The 22731-nt window shown below is 37.7% G+C and overlaps 1 protein-coding gene across 1 annotated transcript in view; it reads right to left on the bottom strand.

The window, feature by feature from the left end:
- The window catches only part of plce1 (phospholipase C, epsilon 1), an 87954-nt gene extending 68665 nt beyond the window's left edge, over positions 1-19289 (bottom strand). The window contains exons 1-2 of the mRNA XM_016557418.1: positions 19074-19289; positions 11486-12821 (exon numbers count right to left, since the gene is read on the bottom strand). Coding sequence (XP_016412904.1) covers positions 11486-12589 — 1104 coding nt within the window. The 5' untranslated portion in view covers positions 12590-12821; positions 19074-19289. The remainder of the gene's footprint in view (positions 1-11485; positions 12822-19073) is intronic.
- Between the last annotated feature and the right edge of the window lie 3442 nt (positions 19290-22731).

Raw genomic sequence — 22731 nt, 5'->3', positions numbered from 1 at the left:
AGAGCCGTTGTTCACTGACAAGCTGCGCAAAACCACGATCATATTTTGCGCATGTTTTGCGCAGCATGTCGGTGAACAACGGCTCTGTGTAGTTAATGCTACTCAATGTGAAAGCACGCACGTGATGGAGATTTACCGCTGATTACAGAATGGCTTTACTGACAAGATGCGCGTTAAATATCGCATGCGATTTATCGTGCAGCCCTACATTAAATTAATCAATATAGTGACTGTAAAAACTTATAATGTTACAAAAGTTTCCATTTCAAATAAATTCTTTCAAAGAATCCTGAAAAACCACAATAGTACAATAGCAGCACATGATAATAATAACATTGATAATAAGAACCATTATTAAGCATCAATAATAATTGAGCAACAAATCAGCATATTAGAATGATTTCTGAAGGATCATATGACACTGAAAACTGGAGTAATTATGCTTTGCATCACATATAAATTACATTTTATAATATATTCAAATAGAAAACAGTCATTTTAAATTGTAATAATGCATAATAATGTACTGCATATTTGATCAAATAAATGCAGCATTGGTAAGCATAAGAGACTTCATCAAAAACATTTAAAAACCATTGTTTCCAAACTTTTGAAAAGTACAGTATATTTAAGGGGAAAAAAAACTCGAACAACTTACTGTTTCCAAAAATTCCCATTCGGGTCAGGTGATGCATCGTCAACCACGTTCCCTAATAATGAGTAGTGTCTTTTCATTCTTCCTCATAGAATACAGATGCCAAAGGAAGAGTGAGAGAGAGAGAGAGAGAGATAGAGAGAGAGGGACAGAGAGCGAGCTAGCAGTTTAAGTAAGACCGAGGGGACCATGTTTTGGTTCGTGTTCGATTCCCCTTATTTGGATATGAGGCAAATGGGCCGTGGTAATGGAGGTAATGAAGCAGATACAATCTTACACAGGAGAAACGTCTTCAAGCAGACTATCCCGATGACAAACGACAACTGCACTGACTTCATATTTACATTCCTGTTTATTTGCTTGGCAGGCAACTCTTGCTGAAGTGATTCTAATCCTGCTTTCATTCTTAAGGCATTTGTAGCATATAATCAGATCGTGCCTGTAAACGCATGAATGCAGATGCCAAACGAGAACACGTGAAACATAATGCACTTACACTTCGGGTAAGAGCAATCAAAAGCAGCCAAGTGTCACGGGCCAACACGAAATGATCAAATATATTCAAAAGCCATGCAAATTAGCAGCTGCCCACATCAATTCACTAGTGCTCTAACAACCAAGGATGTGAGACTGGATCGAAAAAGAAAGTAAAAAGGAATGAAAGGCAAGCAGTGTTTCAAGCTGTAATGACTCCAAGTGTTTAAGCCAGCTCTGACAAAAATATAGGTTGAAATGAAATTGATTTGTGTATGAAAATTACAGTTATATAATACATTATATGCAGTGCGTTCTGATTGCTTTTCAGTTGGTCAAGCTAATCTAAATGCTGTAAACAAGTCATTCTCTATTATTTGCTTTGTCACAAATGCTTTTATTAGCAGCATTAAACCAATTAGAGTTTGAGCAATGACAGAAATGGACAAAAATAATTTAACTTTTTATCATTTTATTACACTATATATAATTTATTTTTTATTAATAATTAACTATAATATATATATATATATATTTTTTTTTTTACAATTATTTCTTATATTTTAAATTCAACCTGGATATATTTATATTAATATTTAACTTTTAAACAATATTTACCTTTTCAAATAAACAATGGGCGCACTAGTCACATGACAACATTATCTTATCTTATATGTACCAGCAAATTTTCTGCCGCTCAACCCTTCATTCGACAGACTACAACTCTTGTTTGTGTAATTATCTAATTAGGCTGTGCCACGGCAGAACCTGTGCGTTTCATTGCGGCGTGATCCCGGTCATTAACGAACGCTGCCTGCCGTTGCCATATCAACCTTATAAGCAGAGACCTCAAGTGAATCTCCCTGCAAGACAGCGGGTTACAAACACAATGTGAGCAAAAAATTAAAGGGAGATACTGTAACCTTACATTTTAGCTGAATCCATGCCATTAATGCAGATGCTCCTGTTGAATTTTAAAGAAAGAATCGGCCTACATGACCTCTAAGATGATGTTCTTAATGAACGTCTGATTAGGTAACATGGCAAAAGGACGTCAAGTAGCACTCAGAACTCCTTCAGGGGGACAAGAATTAAATGAATGGCAAACTAGCGATCATGATTTCCTGAGCGTTTGGTGAGTATGTGACAAGAGTTCATTTCACAAGCGGTAGCTGTCTCACAATACATGAACAAAGCAGAAAGACCTGGAACATTCTCTCTAGGTTCAGAGCACTGCCAGTTACTGGAGTTGTAGAACACTGCCTCCAAGTGGCACAGCTCATGGAGATCATTGATCTGTTACCTACAGTTTAGATCCAGCAGATCCAGACACAGTGGACTGAATTAATGTGATGATTCTAATGATTCATTATTTCCAAAACAACAAAAAATAAAGTTATTTAATGGCCACGTTGGAGCAGCTATTGAAGGAGAAGCAACAAGTGTTCAGCATACATGTGAACTTCTTCAATACTGTACAGAAAACATCCCAGAATTCACCTGAAATCAAGTTATCATATTAGCACTTTCACTTCCATCTTCCTGAAGTCAGTGGGGTGTTTGAATGGGTTTTTGGTTAACGAGGTCTGTGTTTTAGGTATTTAAAAATAATGAAGCATTATTAAGTCATCACACATGCAAACTCATCTACTCACTAGTTGCTTTCACAGCTTCATTGTTAATAATTATACTCTTGCAAACTTAAACTTGGTTATAGGACAGAAAGAGAGTTGTCAGAAACTTAATGGTGAGGACATTGAAGTCATGCGACTGTGGTTTGGTTCGTTTAAACTTTAAAGACAATGTTTAGCCTTTTACTTCTGTCGACAGCATTTAGACTTCAATGTTCATAAATGTCGTGTTCATTTGTGAAGGTCATTATGATGAACAAAACTTGTAAGAATCATAAACTTTTGTTGGTCACAGAGTTTATGTTTTGCAATAATCAAAAAAAAACAAAACAAAAAAAACTATTGGGTTTTTGACGAGGGAACCAGGGTGATGCAACCCTCCGGATTGGCCTACAAAAATACTTAATCACTACAGCACTCTATTACTGTAAAATGTAGAAATAGTAAAGAATGAGGACATGTTTCCAGACTGTTTACTTGTAGTAAATGAATGGTATGGAGAACACGCAACGTACAGACTTTCATTAGCGGAAATGTGCATCACAATTGCGTGTTGACATTGGATGAGGTGTGTGACTGTTCTGTGTTAATTGTACATGACAGGAATGCTGAGAAACAACACTGGTGTGACTTTCTACCGGATACATCCGAGTAAAAAAGATTAGATGTTGCAACATTTTTTTTTCCCCAAATACCACACATAAATGAGTTTTTTAGGAATCATGTTATCACAGGTCCACACTAGGGGGCAGAAATCAGCAACCACATCATAAAGGTTCAGTCAGATGAATGCTAAGATCAGAGGTTGACAGTAATACAAGTTATGAACACAGAAAAATACAGTATTTATAGAAAAAGAAAAAAAAAACACTACCTGGGCCTAAATAAGTACTCAGATTTAAGCCAAAAAATTATTATAGAAAAGATTATAATGAAAAATACCAAAAAAATAATATTTTGTATATAGGATTTTTCATGACAATTAAACAAATTTTCACCAAAAAATTACCACTCAACATTTTATCTTGGCGTTTATATTCTCAATACTGTAAAACAATAATTTTATTACATTACACTGGATACATTACAATGACAATTTAAATTTTATATAAAATTCTATATATTTTTAATATATAATTTACATTGAATTAATTAAAATATATCATATAAATTATTATTTATATGTACAATTACATTTAAATAATATAGAATTATGTATACAGTACATTATACTTTTTTCACCGTACAGATCTGACGACGATGATAACTTGTTTTTTTTATGATGTAAACATTCCAATTCTTAATGGAAAATATAATTTTATGCAATATTTTACTGCTGTGGCAATATACTACATACAATATATACCAAGTCAGTTTACAAAGACAGAATGTGATGAAATACTAGCTCACAAACAGTAAGGTTTGGTGAAAGAGAATGTACTCTCCCTGCAGTGGAAAGCATGCGCCTTTGGCCTTTCTGGGTGTTTGTTTTTCATGACACACACACACACAGTTCACCGCTGGGATTGCTTACCCTCCTGAGAACATGACAACAAACATGTTCAACTTGATTTCCATCTATTTTCCCAGCCTGGAGGATAGGGCTGTCAAAATGGCTGAAAAACTAAATTCAAATTTTGTACTTAAATATTACCAAAATTCTAATTATATTCGAACTTAAAATGCATAATTTCTGTTAGGGTGAAAAAAAGCTTTTGGCTTCTCTCCTGAGGTCACAAGAGGGCGCATCGAGCAAAATATTACTAATGCACATTTATTCAAAGCATAAGATAACATGACTATCTGTGAAAAAAGTGCATAATGTTTAAAATAATGTTTATAAATCAATTATAATTAAGTTGCTTAAACAACTATAAACAAAACAGCATCATGTAGGTATTCATAGTTTAATACAAAGGGCCAATCACACGGAGTACATTTTTCATTTAAAAACACGAGTTGCAGTGGGATGGGGAAAAAAACCCCGCCATAAAGTCTCCAGATATGTTTTTTCAAAGTTAAACTTGCATTAATTTTACATGGCTTTCTAAACATGCAGCTCTTTTGTGCGAGACAAGAGTGCAACGGTGATAGATGTCCCTCTAGAAAATGCGCGAAACATGCGTTCTGTGTGAACGGCTTGGTTTCAGTTTTGATGTAAACTAGATCCGCATTGATGTTCTCTTTTCCCCCAATATTTGTAATTAAGTACGCAGCAGCGCCGCAATCTAGTGGCTTCAGCTGGATAGACTAACAAAAACATTATAATGCAATGACACTTACATTGTCATCGCATCTCGTGCACCACTGATAAGGCTGCCTCCTTAACGCACACCTAAAATTCAAATGCAACGTTTTTGCATTCAAATGTAGATTTTTCTTTTAAATTTAAAAAAAAATGACAGCCCTACTGGAGGAATTCATGAATCCTAGACATCAACTATTACACACAATATATATTGGTTCTGCTATAATCTATTATGTATCACTTGACAGTGTTTGACACATTCATTTGACCTTTGAGAAAAAAAAAACATGAAAAAACGGATCAGACAGCACGTAGCACGACAAAAGCTAGAAAAGACACACTATTGTCTTTCAGTGGAGCAACAGTCTGTATCAGCAGCCTAAAATCTGAGCTGTTGGTCCAGCTGGGACTGAAAGCAGCCTGCCATGCACATTCCTGGCAGACAACAGCAAACCACACCTTCCCAGAGTATCACCCTCAACTGCCGGCAAACCTCTGAGGACAATACAAACAACAGGTTAAGACAAAACACTCAGGAGGGCAGGATGGGATAACCACCATCAATCAAGACTAGAGCATTTCAGTCTGAACACCATCAATAGGGAAACTTGTTTACTTGCAGTTTAGAGTGAATTAACTGTGCCGTAAGAGGAGTCACTCATTTGCCTTCAGGTATTTCAATGAAATCCAAGTTACTCGATTTAATAATTAGAACATTAGCTCAATGTTTTTGCTGGTATAAGGATGTCACTGAATATGTTGCCTTGCATTTGACCTAAGAGTTAGGTATATATATCAAGCTTGTTTGCTTTCCCTTGCATTTGTGTATGTACATGACCATATTTAAGAAGTATTTTCAAATATTTAAAGGGGTCATATGATGCGATTTAAATTTTTCCTTTCTCTTTGGGGTGTTACAAGCTCGTGGTGCATAAAGAAGATCTGTAAAGTTGCAAAGACTAAAGTCTCAAATCCAAAGAGATATTCTTTATAAAAGTTAAGAGTCAACCACGCCTACCTAAAACGACTCGTTCTAACACGCCCCCACATGCAGTTTAACCCAAATATTCAGATGTGTCTAGCGCATTTTATGGAGGACTGTTTCCTGATCCTGGGAGAGTAGACTACAATGCCGGCTGTTCAGACTCACAGACTGTAAGTACGTTTTTTATATTTAAAGAATTTGCCACTGACGATTCAAACGCGAGTTTTTTGGGCAGTGTAGAGTAGCACTTGTTGTTTGTCATTTCTCCGATCACAAATGCAGACATGGTTTTATGTTACGCACCGGCTGGACAGGGCATCACAGTATGGTAAGGGGTGTAACATTTCCGTCTACACTTCTACAAGAGCTAATCAAACATTGCGTTTGAGCAGAGCCCACCAACATGATATTCATGAGAGCTCTTCTCATAAGCACCTGCTTCCCCGTTGACTGTTCTGTCCATTTCTGTTTCAACAGACTAGAGCTATTTAGCAAAGTCATTTGATTTAGGAACTTTGACCTGTTATTAAATATTGACCTGTATTAAATAGTGCAGTTGATATGAACTTGCAGCTTTGATATGGTCGCTGTGTGTGAAGTCCATGAGACCGTATAGTGTCAAATTTGTCAATTTAGGTTTCAGAAGAGTGTTCACGAACATCCGCTTTGCAGCCCTTGATTTTATGAGAATGAAATGTAGAAGAAACTCCTCTAAATGGCTCATTGTGTGTTCTGAGTTCTCAGAAACACAAGGCACTTTGTGTGCGGTATCATGGCCACCGTGTCCCTCCTCCTAGCCTCGTCCTGTGTTTTGTTTGGCGTGTAGATGGCCGCTCTGCTCACTGACATCACTGTGTTAGTGAGAGTTAGACAGGTCTTATCACTACCTGCTAGTCTCTCCAAGGTCTGAGTCAGGATATGCTGTGGTTTCGGCTGTGGATTGCGAGACTCTCTAGGTGGTCTCTGTCTATGAGAGAAATAACTATGAGGCTGGTTTGCTTTGCCAAGAATGAGAGGAATGAGTCGAGGTGTATCATTTTGTCACTTGTTTGTTAGCCATATCATCGTGGGTTTTTTTTATATCTGGGGGGAAAAAGTAGCAACACTTACTACATGATGATAGCTCCATTGTTTTGATTCATAGAGTCCTTTTACCAGTAATAAGCAATTTTTTTCCAATGGCATATCCGTCCAACATGACCGAATGCCGTTTTTTTTTCTTTTATGACACTGTAATGCAAATGCAGCTTTACAGCTAAGCAAGCAGAGCGAGGCAATAAGTAAATGTGCTCTCATAAATTGTAATTTCACAGCCTTGTGTAACATAAGCACTGGGAAGTCTGATTTTAGTGTTCTTTTAGACAAACGAACTGGTTAAAGATTATCAACAGATGATAATTAAAATTAGAAACTTCAAATTTTCTGTAAAGCTGCTTTGCAATGATTTGTATCGTGAAAAGCGCTATACAAATAAACTTGAATTGAATTGAATAATTATAATAATTATATTATTGTTAAAAATTGTATTAATAATCTTACCAGTAGACTGTATTTTAATTTGTGAAACTACAGCTTCAGAACAATACCACAACACTGTTATTTTTTCCGTTTATGCTCTTTAAAATCGAAGCCAAATATCTAAGGAAACTAGTCCACACTGTTACCTTCTTGCATGTTTTTTCTTCTTTATTCTTTTTAGGTCATTGACAGAACTTTTAGTCATTAGTCATTACCTGTTTGGAGATCTCTGGCCCTGCTGTTCATTCCATCAGGTGCTAATCAGCCAATCACAAGGCAGTGTTTATCTTCCTGTGGCGGGGCAGGCAACCCCGATGTGGCTCATTTCCTTTAATACCACAGAGGGCTGTAGTAAATTCCATTTTCAACATATTCTCTCATTTCACACCAACCCAAACAACATTTTTAATGAATAGTTCATGCAAAGTGAAAATCTGTCATTATTTACTGGTCAGTCTAAACCCGTACAACTTTCTTTCTTTTGTAGGGGCCATTTAAACATTCATATGAAAAATAAGCACAAGCCATGTATAATCTCATGGCTGTCGTATAAACCACAAACAACACTGTGGTTACTGTCCCCTACTTGCAATCTCATAAGCTTGTCTGACTCCTCTGTGGTGTCCATCGAGAGAAGGGGTCAAGGCCAGGGGAGGTCAGAGTTTCAACTCTGCACTTCCTCCCTACTGCTGCTATAATCACAAACGGAGACGATTAGCAGATGCCTCTTGGATGCCATGTAAAGGCCTGCCTTAAAAACACACTCCTGAGTGGGAAGCTCTTTGCTCAAGTGTCAACATTTGAGGCCGTGCGCAAACACCAGTAAAAGCTTAAGAACACATTAAAAGAACAAGCTCAGCTTAATTAGAAGGAGCAGTCTGTCATTTCTTTTAAAGTCCAGATGGACAGGCAAATATCCCATGGGAAACTTTCTGAATTACATGCTCGCCGCTTGACCCTAGCAGTCTCACATCTGAAGATGAAGAGTTGCAGGTTTTTTAAAACTTTGAGTCCTGGCTTTGTAAATGGTCATAATTACATGTTCATTGTGGCGGTACAATTTGTTTGTATGTATTTTGTGTACTGTTGATAAAGAAGCGCTATAAAGCTTTCCAGTGAAATACTGCTCTATGAGGTGACAGGCTTGCGCAACAAAAGTATATTTCCCGTCATTCTCTGTAGCAGCCAGAGAATGGGAAAATCTGCAGATAAAGCAATTACAAACCTAACATCAAGAAATGTAAAAAAAAAAACTGAAAGAAATATGCAATTGCGCAAACAAGCCCTCATTTCATCCCTCAAAATTACTATAGTGTGTATATATACGTAAAAATTACTTACACCAGAATACAAAACACAAAGTTCCAAAGTACTTCAAATGCCAATTCATATTCAAATCTGGACAATAAAATAACCTCACTAACACTAAAGACAGTGTTATTAAAAGAGTGGCCTAATAAAGCAATCCATAAATTATGGCGTAATGAAACCACAGGACGTGCTTCATGTCACCACCAGCATAAGTCCTCAGGGATGTGTATGCGCTTTCCCTATTAGACTTCAGTTCTCTAGAGAATCCTGATGCAATATTATTGAACCACCAAAAGAGAATCAGGCTGGCTTTCTCTATCCACTTTTCCTCTTTTTAACCCTTCCTTTTTTTCTAATATCAGATAATGCTGGGCCACTCTCTACCGTGGTTCAGTCTAAAAACCACATTGCCGTTGAGACCGATATTGTGGGTCCAAAACAATACACCAATAACAGATCAGTGGAACACAAAACGGTTTGGTTTCTGGAGTAGCAATGACTACAGCACACGTATTTCTACATGCTTAGACTCAGTGAACTCATTTTTCACCTATAAGGAATGAATAAAAAGGTGAAGGAGGCAGGGGTTTAGTGCCTCAAAGGGGCAATAAAGTCTTAATGTCTTAAGCTAGTGTAGCGAGAACAACTGCACGCTCTGAAACAGAGGGTTCCACTGTCCCAGCCAGCGGGAGAAACTAGACAGCAATGGAACGGCCCTTAACACAACAAGCAGTGCTTTTTACAAGTCTACTAGTAAAACGTCTGCCTAAGCACAGGCATAATATGCTGCATTACAGATCTGAAGTTCTGCTTAAACAGACAGCAGTCGCCCACTAAATCATCTGTCAGAAAAACCTCAAACTGAAATGTTTCTGTATCTTGCACCAACTTGAGCTTTGTGAGCTCCAGGATAAGGAATTTCCTTGGAAAAAAAGATCTCCTCCTATTTTGCCCATAATTCATCAAATTACGGGCAAAATTAAGTGCTGGCCGGTGTCCATTTGTTAAATAGACTGGAACCATTTCAATTGCCACGAAAAATGACAGAATTGCCATGAAAAAATGCTTCACTGCGGTTTACTCTTGCAATTTGGTATTGCAGCACTGCTAATATCATTACCCTGTACAATAAATTGGTTGTGCTATTTCTCATTTGTAATTTACTGTGGATAAAAGCATCCGCTAAATGAGTAAAAAAGAAATGACACATTGTATTAAATATTTCATGGTCTAGTTGAATTCACTAAAAAAAAAAATTTGAAAAGAAGTCTGACATGTACAACAGCAAACAAGTTATATAATATAGAAACCAAGGAATATGAACAAAAGGCTGACAGATAATAAAGACGTCTGGGATGTTCCACATCATGTCAAAAATCAACAGTAATTTCCTGTTTTCCATTAGCAGAAACTAGGTTAGGCTTAGTTAACAAATGGCAAGTTTCAATAAAATGTAGTAATGGAATATGGAATAAACTAATTTCAAAATAATGTAGGTTTTACATGTAAACCCATGAACATGCAGATCCTGTTGTAGCCTTTAAAACCGCTGTTCCATGATTATCCCACACTGATAAAATGATTCTGCGGTGAAGTAAATACTATGGAAAAACAAATGTAATTTCTACGTTAAATAATTTAGTTCAGGGGGAAAAAAAAAAAAAAAAAAAAGAGTAAATTCCATATCATTACTCAATTCAAGCTTGTAGAAATTAAAGTTTGAAGGTTTAGTAACTTGCTGTTTTGCGACATCTGAGGTTCATTTGGGGTTCATTATATTCTGTAGACCAGGGGTGCCCAACCCTGCTCCTGGCGATCAACTGTCCTGCAAAGTTCAGCTCCAACCCTTATCAAACACACCTGAAGCAACTAATTAGGATCTTCAGGATCACTTAAAAATTAAAGGCAGGTGTCTTTGATTAGAGTTGGAGCTAAACTTTGCAAGACAGTCGGTCGTTTAAGTTTGTTTCTTTCAGTACATGTCTCATATCAGAAATGATAGATGTAGGTCATTTATAAAACAATGGTAGGATTTGAAATGCATTTTTTTAAAGGATTTGTTTGAAGGGCAGCTGTAACGCTGTATGTGGTATTGCAGCAAAAACCACCTAGAACACTTCAATAGCACATAATTAGAGTGTTCTGGGTAGTGTCTAGGGCATTGAGTGTTCATGTTGTTTGCTAGATGGCTGCATAGATATGCACCTAGCAAACAACCCAAACACTTTACAAGTGTCCCTTCTTGAGTCTAGGGTACTTTTTTATTCGGTTAAGTCAGCCAGGAAAAAACACAAGCCTCATCACTTGGTAATAGCAATATCATAACTCTCCTCAACAAGCCACATGATTTGAGATATTCTTCATGCCTGTAGCACAAATGGTTTAATAGTTAGGGGTTTTGAAAATGCAGAAAGATTGCAGAACTATACATACAGTATGAGCAATTGCAATAGCAAGAACCACTAATTATGCACCCAAGAATCAAGCTAAGAATGCAGGGTTAATTCTTATTTCAAAACATGAGATACAACACAAACATTCGGTGCAGGAACTGTGGCACCAACTGTGAGAGAAGCACATTCATAGAGCTTTAACGTAACACCTGAATAACCAGCAGTTCATAAAGGAAGCATTCATACCGTGAGAAGATAAATTGACCTTACCTCGGCAAACCTGACCCCTGGGTATGTGAGAAGGGCCCTGGAAACATGCAGCTGGATGGCCTGAAGAGCTCTGCTGTATCCTCTCGCATCATCACCAAGGTGGCATGTTTTCCCACAAACAGACTCCCAGACTCTGTCAGAGATGCAGCCGGTGGGTAGAGTCCTCACTATAGCTCTTGTGCCGGTGCACACTGTCTTTTTGATCTTCTGGTTGTTCTTGAGGTACCTCCTGACCAGGACAGTAGAGCGCTCTTTCTTGTTACGCACAAACTCGCTATCGGACACAGAGCCCTCGCTGTCACTACAGTCAGGTACAGACAACATGAATGGCGTGGACCTCTTAAGGCATCTGTCCTGAGAGCACATGGGTTTGCTTTTCCTGTTGAGCCTTTCCAAACTAGAGAAGCCATTTTTATGGCACACGGCACATACAAAGTCCGTTCTGTCACGCATTTTGTTATTCATGGCAGTGCCGCAACCATTGGTGCATTGAGGCCCTTGTGGTGAGGATACAGGCACACTGTTTCGCCTCAAATCCAGCCCACAGAACGGCAGGCTCTCCGTGTTTTGGCCGATTACGAGTTCCATCTGGCACAGTTCGTCATCCGAGCCACTCAACGTTGGCCGCTCTCCAGCAAGGCAAGTAACATCAGAAGAAAACCCTTCTGCTTTCGTCTGCTGGGGCACCGTTCCCCAGCTTCTAGGAGGAAAGCTATTCTCCGGGCAGACTTCTTCGCTTTCCACTGGATCGCAAAACCCACACATCTGGCACACGTACAACCCTTCCTCCCCGTGCCTTGCAGCCCCACAGCTGCAGCTTTTGGACCTGTAGGTCTCGTCTAAGCAATCCAAACTTCTAGACCTAGTATCCAAAGACTTCCGCATTCTGCACTTTGTGCATGGTGAGTCCCCCTCTGAAGTCTCGAATGAAAACCGAGGGGATTCGTTCTCAGGCAAGCCGTAGTTCACGGATATGAGAGCATCTCCATTATTCGCCGAAGTCTCCTTACCAAGGCTCTTCACTCCCAGCACAGCGGAGGCCCTGTCGGAGGCCATGGAGCTCATGAGGCCAATATGCACCTGTTTCGCCACACGAACCCTCATATCACTAGGCACCTGTTGACAGATCCTCCTTGCTCAACTTACACCGAGGACAAGCTTCTGGCAAACTACTCCTAAGATGATGGCCTTGGGATCAGAGAATGTATCTCAGTGGGTCTGTCTAAAGTGGAAGATTCAGGATGACTGCCGTAGAAAGTGACGGCTGCGTCTTCTCAGTTTTTTTCGCCCCTCCCAAATTTAACCTCTTCTCCCAAGACCTCAGGGCCTCAGAACACTAGACGAGAGAGGAAGCAACAAAAAAAACAAAAACAAATTTCAATAAACAACATCTCTTGCCACGCAGTATTTTAAGTGACCTGAAAATGTTCTCAGAATGAATGAAGAAATATGACAATGCAAGAGCAAGAACATAAACATACTGTAACTCAACACACTGGTTTTTCTTGGCCTGGGCAAGGCTAGAAAATTTCTCAATCCTTATCAGAGCCAAGCTGTTTTGTGTCTTACTAGGTGCTATCTGGGAAAGTTGTTAAAACTGCACTTCACCCACAACCGAATGTTTAAAACACTGAAGAAATATTTCAAGGACAGGATGTACATTTTGACAGCACGAAATGAAAATTCACATCCACTCAATAATATCTCCCTCTCAGGAAATCACACAGCTGCCCAAAATCTCACTACAGGCTTCAGCCCCCCCAGTCCTATACAAAACGCACGGGTCTCTGGAATGTAAAGCCTCGCTTAGAGGGGGTCGGACGAATGAGATTAAAGGGGGGCATTCGCTGCATTGATTCAGGGTGAATTCAGCCAGTCAAGAGTCTTCAAACATGGCTCAGTTCCCACACCACAGTCAACAATAAATCACTGCGCTAGCACAGTGAGGAGTTCTTCTTTCATAACTCAGCACTTGAGTGATTGTAATCAGACATGGGCTTGGTGAAAGGGAAGAGTGTCAAAGACACTATAACAATGCTAATATTGTGTAGGGACAATGTATTTCTCAGGCTGAATAAAACAATCAACTCTGACTTTCTACAAACACTACATTTTTATATTTTCCTAAAAAAAAATGGTGGTGGAAAAAAAGTGGTGCAAAACTGAGCAACTATTACATTGGCCACTGCTTAAAATAAGGGATGTGATTGGTGGATCCAAGGGTATTGCTAAGGTGTTTTAAAGGAACACTCCACTATTTTTGAAAATAGGCTAATTTTTCAACTCCCCTAGAGTTAAACAGTTGAGTTTTACCGTTGAAGTTAGCCTATTTTCAGGCGCTGCGTAATATCATTGCGCCTGCTGCACCCATGGTACTGCAGCAAAGTTCCTTGATTATTACGCCGGAATGGGAGTATATTTCCTAGCCATATCGGCCTAGAAAATCACAACTTTTCATTTTCTGTCGGTCTTAGTACAGAGTTTTCTTAGTACAGTCGGTCTTAGTAGAGTCAAGTTTTAAATAGGAAAAATATAGAAACTCTTTGGTCATTTTTGAGCGAGATGCTAACGGTCTAATCAGATTCAATGATCTATGCTAAGCTACAGCTAAAAGTGCTACGCCAGACCCGGAGATCGGCTGAATGGATTCGAAAACGGTAAAACTCAACTGTTTAACTCTAGGGGAGTTGAAAAATTAGCCTATTTTCAAAAATAGTGGAGTGTTCCTTTAAGCAGTTATTAGATCAAATGTGCTGGGTGGTTGCTAGGGTGTTGCTAGAATGTTCTGGCTCTGGCACCTCCTTCGACACAAGTTTATAGGATTTCTGTTCCCGTTTTATCATCTGCCGGGGAACTCGTACGCTAAATCACTTAGAAAAGTAATAGCACAATCTCCGCAAGAAGATTCATGATTTGTGGTGTCATTCATGTCCATAGATTTATACACCTAAAATTAGGGAACAGTTCACCTAAATAGAATAGGTCATTATTTACTCATGAGACATGCAAGTGGCATTTGCCAATAAACAGTCGTCATCAAACCATTTTTAAATCTGAAAGCAAATGCATTTTCATTAGAGCTGCACGATTAATTGTTAAAAGATCGCAATCTCGATTCAAACACCCACATGATCTAATTTCTGGCAACAATTTCTGGCAACGATTCACCTGTGTCTATTAAACCTTTGAAAAAATCATACTGGAACATTCGAATCAGCGTTCGCGCTGCCGCTGACAAAGAGAGCAGACAGTTACCGTGTTTAAGTAAGAAACAGCTTCATAAACAGTCTTTTCAACTACACAGTATTATTTCTGTCTTACAGTCATTCATATTTTCACAGAAATACTGGGATAAAAGTTTATAGTTCGGATATAAACATTGATGTCTATGGTATCAAAATAGAGCAAGTCATCTTTTGAAAGTAACTGGCGCTTCAAATAACGTTTGTGTCGATCGATTGCATCGTGTAAATATTTATATATATATTAAAATGTTTAATAATTCAAATTAAATGGTTAGTTCACCCAAAAATCACTCACCCTTATGTCGTTTCAAACCCGTAAGACCTTTGTTAATCTTCGGAACACAAATTAAGATATTTTTGATGAAATCTGAAAGCTCTCTGACCCTGCATAGACAGCAAGCAACTGAAATTGCGTACTCCCCAAAATGGCGGAAGAGGGTAACTCGGGGAGAAGAACTGTTGAATAAATTGTGTTTTTTTCTTTTCTATGAGCACAAAAAAGTATTCTCGTAGCTTCACAAAATTGAAGTTGAGCCACTGATGTCACATGGACTGTTTTACCGATGTCCTTTCTATGTTTCTGTACCTGGGAACATTACAGCTGCGTTGCGGTCTATGGGAGGGCCAGAGCTCACAGATTTCATCAAAAATATCTTAATTTGTGTTCCGAAGATGAACGAAAGTCTTACGGGTTTGGAACGACATGAGGGTGAATAATTAATGACATAATTTTCATTTTGGGGTAAACTAACCTTTAATTTAACACTTTTAAATAGACTGCAGCAATTCATATTTTGTCATTCATTATTTTGTTTAGTTCAGAATCGTGGGAGAATCCTGATTCTCAATTTATCCAGAATTGTACAGCTCTAATTTTCATAGCTTTAGCCGAAAGAAATTATATGTGTGAATAATGTTATCCCTTTCTTTTGTTTTCCATTCAGAACTATCGTCTGATTTGGAATAAGTTAAACAATACCTGTGTTTGGGACAGAAGATGAGTACTGCTATTGTATCAGAAGCCACTTAACATGTTTTGTCTTTATCTGCACCCAGAATACATTCTCCAACATTACTAAAGCACATAACATATGCATTCCTGCCTGCTGTGGAATGAGTTCACATAACAGATAAACCAGACACACCCTTGTCTCTATGACAAACTGTCATATATTCACATGACTTCATGAGGTAGCCTGACTATGAAGTGATGGAAAAAAATATTGTTTTTTTTATTTCACATTCTGGCCAGTTGTTAAGCGGCTGATGGGTGTTCAGGTTGCATACTGGTCAAAAAGGGGTTTAATACGTAACGGTCATAGTGATGCTTCTCTTAGCAAACACAACTAATTATAGTTCTTCTAAAAATTGTTAAAGCCTAGAAGTACTGCAAGCCTTTATTTGTATATGTTACATTATGAGAATTGCATCCAATCTGTCATGGTCATTTCCTGTTATCCTTATTGATGTCATGGTCATGTGCCAACGACCGACGTATCTGATTATGTCAGCCTGCCTGCAATGGGTGTTACATGCATTTGTGCCCTAAATACCTGAACTTGTCAAAGACACCTCTTACTTATCTAAACTATGAACTGTAGCAATAAAGAGGCAGCATATCGTGCCTCCAGAAAGGAGGGTAGGGATGAGTGTCTGTTGAGGCATGAGGCCATTGTAACGCTTGGAAATTACGGGAATTCCCACCTCCCCAAATCCACCTCCGCACCCCCTCCTTCTCCCCTTCTTTTCTGAAGCCAGCACAAGCTAATTATCTGTGCTAGCTTGATTCTGTTCCCGTGCAACAGGCAGCTACTGGAGCAAAGCCTCATCCAGACTTGGAACAGTTCATCAAAACAATGCCATCAACGACAACATACATGCAGAATCAATTCAGATTAAGGCAATCTAAGCTAACAGCCAACATAAATGGAACTAGGTCAATTGTTGTTGATCTCTGACTGACCAATGTTACTGCAGTTAAGGCTGGAACAAAGTCGGCAAGTGTACAAAGGCAAGTTTACAAAGTCGGCAAGTGTATGACACCTAATGTTTTGAAATCTGTTCATATTTTAAAACATTAGGCATCATACATTTGGCGACTTTGTGAATGGTTACAGAGAAAAACTGGGCATTGTACACTATAAACTGAGGATCACACACTACCAGACTTCCAAGTCATTCTGAACACAAACAAACTCACACAGAGCATGTGCCTCGTTAATAGGAGATGCATGACAACATAGGTATGTATTCTAAAATTGGCTCAAAACATAGTTGATATCAATGTCTAAACGAATTCATAATCTGAAGCTAAAAAAATCTGATCCATCATACAGGATATAATTTTATGTGAAATCGGTCAACTCTGACTTCCAAAAATCTGTAGACTGGCCATGAATTTTGAGATGGTCCTCACTGCAGAACACAAGATCCAGGGGGTGTGGTTGGATCCAGATCCAACGTCCTCCCATCTTACGTATACCTAAACCTACCCGTCTCCACCCCCTAGATGTGGATCCAACCACGCCCCCTGGATCTTGTGTTCTGCAGTGAGGGGCTACTGTGAATTTTGGCAACTAGCACTGACTCATCCAGACTGTAAATCGGGGCAATCATTTGGGCTGAAGTCATGTAGTGTAGGCTATTCTAGCCTTTATCTAGAACCAAAACTTTAAAAACTGTTTTCATAAAATGAAATGAAGCTAAAATAAAAAATAAATAGCCTATTAGATGTACAAATTGAACTTAAAAACTGTAAAATTTAAATTAGAAATGTGGCCTTGCAGACATCTGAAATAAGTACAAGTTAATGCACCAAAATGACTAAGAATAACATAAAATAAATAAAATAAAAATAATTTAAATAAATGAAAGCCAAGTAGAAATATTAAAAATGACTAAACTTTAAATTAAAATATAAACATTAAAAAACATATAAGCTAATTCAAAATATGAATAAATACTATAATAGTATGTAAATAATGCTAAAATAAGTCTTTGACTGCTTTCCTTGAGGCCTCAATGAAAAGATGACACACTAATAAAAATTATATAAGCCCTAAACAAGCAGCGGCAAAACAGACACAAGCTGATACAAGCTAATACAGACCCAGATTCAAGCTGACAATTTGTAAAAAAAAAAAAAAAAATTAAATAAATAAATAAATCAAAGAAATCCACAGATCACTACAGGCATGTCTAAACACTTGGAAAGACACTTGTTGACACTAAATCAACAAGTGTTTGATATAATAAATGTACAGTCTAATGATCTTGATCATTTGTGGGTGTGTAATGTCTTCTGACAGACATTCTTGTTCAGCAACACGAAGCTCAGGTGTGTCAACCTAGATTCAGTTTCACAACACATGAAACGGTCTGTTCTGATTACTCACACCCATAGCATTTTATGCAAAAAAAAATCAGATTCTTAGAATTGTGTCATATACTGAGTATTGTCATAACTGATCAAAGGTCTATGATTACAGGCTTGTTTACAGCCAAGCAAAAGTTCCCTTCTGATCCCAGAACAGTAACCGAGTACTACTCGCCTCAAAGTCTTTCTCCACCGAGTTCTCATAAAAACAATGTGGCATGTGAAGTGAAGCAGACGAGTTTTCCATCTATTCACATTTTCCAGGCTGGTAAATGAAAATGGATTGTATGAGTTACAGCCTAAAGAGCCCAAACCCCAGGATCACTCGTGCAAGATCAGGTTACAGAGCTGGTCAGCTCAGTCACAGCACTTTACTAGAGCAACATAGGATTTCCATTAGAAGCTGACTTCACCAAACTAGACTTGGGGGAGCCTGTAGAGGCAGAAAAGGGGGGGACAGAAAAATGTCTCACTGTGCTTTTGGGAGAACGTGCCTTTTGCTGAAATATTTCCTCACATACATGCAATTTAAAAAACTGATCATCATCGTGATGCCACACACGATTCAAAAACATCACCACATGTCTTTAATAGAAGCATCCGCTCTGTCACAGTCAAACCTTTAACACCTGCCTAAACACTGAGAAGATTTTACTAGCAAAAAAGTTACAAACTATAGCAATACAATGGTATTATTATTATATATCATGATAGTACCATCTATAATGTAAATATTATACCACAGTATATACACGAAATAAAAACAACTGAGGTGAATGAATACACGCGAGTAGCAAGACACTGTAGCCTATTTCTTTCATTCATTTCCGACTGTTGTAATCCGACAACGCAATTTATCAACTAACACGTCGTTTTGACGCTCAACTGTAGTCAATTCAGATAAACACAAGATTCAACACTACAAACGTAACATAAACACGTGCCAAGGACATGAGAAACAACTCACCGTTGCAGCAAGTCACACCAGAAAACCGCCTCACGCGAAACTGAGTGAAACTTCATCCTGGTTTCAGAAATTGACTGTTATGTTTGCAGAGTCCCGCAGCAACCGTAGTAAAACAAAGTTGCGTTTAAGTTGGTGGAGGCGGGAAACTCAGTCAGTCATTCGGTCAGCAGTAGCAGACACTGCAGCGGAGCCAGCACAATAACTGTTGCAGAGGTGTCACTGCATAGGAATGTCTGAGGAGGACTTTAACTCTCTGTACCGCTCAAGAGACTGACACACTTCATTACTGTCACAGACACATGCTTGCATGTCTTCATAAATACCAAATATTTCACTTTCAGAAGTTACAGAGGGACCTACCATGGTAATACTGTTTTTAGATGGTACAACCAAGGTATAAATTGAAATACCTTGGAGTTCCAGCTAAATACTACACGGTACCTGATATGTTAGTCATGCTTCTTATATCATATAAAATAGAAATATAACAAATTACACAGCAGTTCCCTCCTCGAATTCCATTGGCCGAGCTGTTTTCCAAGAGTTCTGATTGGTGGGGACTGACTGTTATTGATACTTGCAGGTTACAACTCTCAGCCAGTAGGTGGCGACAAACGACTGTATTTATGAATGAGTCACTGAATCATTTAATCAATTGATCAATGTAATGCCGCAACTATTTTGTTCATAGAAGTGCAGTGGTTGATCCTGTTTCGACTTTTGGGACTATTTTTTATTGGTGGAGCAAAAACGGACAAAATACTAATTAATAATATGACAGTCGTGTGTATCAGATATCACATAAAATATGAATATTTACTCAGCACATAGATTCATCCTCAAATTTGATTAGCTAAGCAGTGTTCCAAGAGTTCTGATATGTGATAGGGATTGTAAGTGATCCTTTCTGCAGGTTACAACATTATGCCAGAGACTGTATAAGTGAGTCACTGAATCATTCATTCAATCAATCAATTCATTCAAAACGCTGATTCATTCAGTCACGCTATTATTTTGTTTGGAGACCATTGATAACCATTGATAACCATAACCATTGATACTCTTTCAGCTTTTGGGACTATTTTCACTGGTGGAGCAAAAACATCCAAATTACTACATGATATGGTAGTCATGTATATTAGATATCACTTAAAATATTAATATTTACACTGTACTTTATTTCATCCTCAAATGCGATTGGCCAAGCTGTTTTCCAAGAGTTCTAATATTCTGATATTATGCCAGTAGGTGGCAACAAGTGATTGTATTTATGATCATGATCTATGTAAAACAGTTGATCCTGTTTTGACTTCTGGGACTATTTTCATTGGTGGAGCAAAAACAGACAAAATACACCAGCAGGTGGCGACAAGTGATTGTATTTATCAGTGAGTCATTGAATCATTCAATCAATTCATTTAAAACACTTAGTTTTGAAATAACGCCTCTATTGTGTGTATCTATTCCAAATAGAATTATTTTCATTTGTGGAGCAAAAACAGACAAAACGACTGTCTAATTTGTAAATTACTCAATACTAAGCCATATGCGACACAATATCATATTAATACCACATTGTTTGACAATTGAAATAGTATTAAATGGTATTTTTATTTATATATTTATTTACTTTTATAGTACCATGGTATACCGTTCTTTATAAAACGGATAGTTCCGGTCCTTGATTCTGATTGGCTGAGCTGCGTTCGAAGCTGTTGTGAATTACACAATTATGTCTGTGTGTTGCTCGGCAACCACTTTGTTGCAACCACAACGGTTTCTGAGGAACTACATTGTTTGGCGGAAGAATAATGTTTTTATTAATATCATTACATTTTATTTGCTTTGTTTTATTTTGTGAAACCTTGCTACATCTATGGAATAACCGTTTTATAAAAGCAATAAGCCCCGTGAAGCCGTGGTTTAATCCACTGTAAACCACGGCTTCACTGAGCTTATTGTATTATTAAAGCACGGTAAACTACAATTAGTGAAGTACCATTGCACTCGTAGGAATGCTGCATGGAGAGTAACTGGTTTTGGCTACATCTGAAGGTTATTTCCTTTTGCCGAATTGATAACATTGTTTGATTTCCTGTTGTCCCAAACTAGATTAATTATACCATTGCTTTATTGAATGAATAAGATCACAGAATGAAGCCAGATGTTTTCATGTAGTAAACGCATGTTCATGATTTTGTATTGTGCTAGTTTATTCTTTTTTCTTCATGTTTGTTATGCTTTGTTTATGCATGCAGTGGTAATCCACACCTAATACAGTCCAAACAGAGGGGTTTGTATCCAGCTCCTCCCACCATACACTACTCAATCTTTAAAGAAAATAACCCAAGGGAATATAAAATGGGTTATTAGGCAAATGATCATATAGAAATATGCCAATGCATATTTACTTTAACTATGTGTTTGTATTCTTGGCAGAATAGCAATGATTTTTCCGATTCTTAGTCCACAAGGAGGGAACTCTTATGCCATCCAAAAAGAATGCGCAATTCTTCCACTCCCAGTCAGTCTGTCACATGTAATCCTACAGCATGTGGAACTGTTGCTTTCCAGTTGCAGTTCATTTAGAAAACCACACAAGTAAGCCTTTGTTTGTTGCAGTTCACTATGACAGTCTTTTATGTGCTTTTATGATTCCGGTTTTGGCTTTCATGCAATAATTTCTGATCACTCATGTTTGCACGACTAGCGCTTGTTGCACAACTATGCAGACATAATTGTGTTTTTAGCTCAGGTTTTTGATCATATTTTAGGATGAGACTATTAAACAAGGCTTCATGCAATCGTATTAAAATAAGACTGTCACAGGTTATACAAAAGTGTTTGCTATTCTGGTGGAACTTCAAAATCTGTCACTCTGTGGGCTTTTTGTTTGGTCTTTCTATCTAAACACCTGCAAGTGAAGGTTTCCATGAACTGAAGTCTCAACAATTAAAGATGGTGTTGATCTAAACCTGTCATTGTCTCCTCGTGATCTGTGTTACACTGCCGCCCTCTACTGGATAGTAACTTCAACTGACGACTAGAAAAATAAATGGATGCTGACAAAACCGTTTTGAAAATGCTCACTAAAGAGTGACTAAGCACTTTTATGTAATCAAATTTAAACAATAAACATGTTTGTTTATCCACGTTCTAATTATTTGTTTATATCTGTAACATCCGTTATGATCTTTTGCGCAAATGTTATGATGTATCATCCACTATATAATTTCTCTGACTTGCAGTTTCCATGTGGCAGAATGTGATTTTATTTTTATTATTTCTTTTTACTTCACTGATAGTTTGGACTGCTTTTTTAATGAATGCTTGACATGTAACAAACATCAGGGTTGGACAAAATTCAAACCAACTATATATAATTCGAATAAAGCAAATAATTAGACAAAATATAAACAATATTCTGATACATTCTAATAGATGTTCTCAAATAATTACAGATTAAGATTAAGCTGTTGACAAAAAATGTTGACATCATCACATTTAAATCTATTACTTAATATACTGAGCTATAACCACACAAATGTACTTATAATAAACATTAGAAAATGTCAAAATTCCTTCATACAAAATTATTTTTCGAAACTGTAAATAAAAAACAATATTATTGGAGTACATTTTACAAGTAAATACTATT

Source organism: Sinocyclocheilus rhinocerous, unplaced genomic scaffold (assembly GCF_001515625.1).
Source record: "Sinocyclocheilus rhinocerous isolate Xijiao unplaced genomic scaffold, SAMN03320098_v1.1 scaffold2572, whole genome shotgun sequence".
NCBI lineage: Eukaryota > Metazoa > Chordata > Actinopteri > Cypriniformes > Cyprinidae > Sinocyclocheilus > Sinocyclocheilus rhinocerous.
This window is presented reverse-complemented; position numbering and strand designations above follow the sequence as displayed.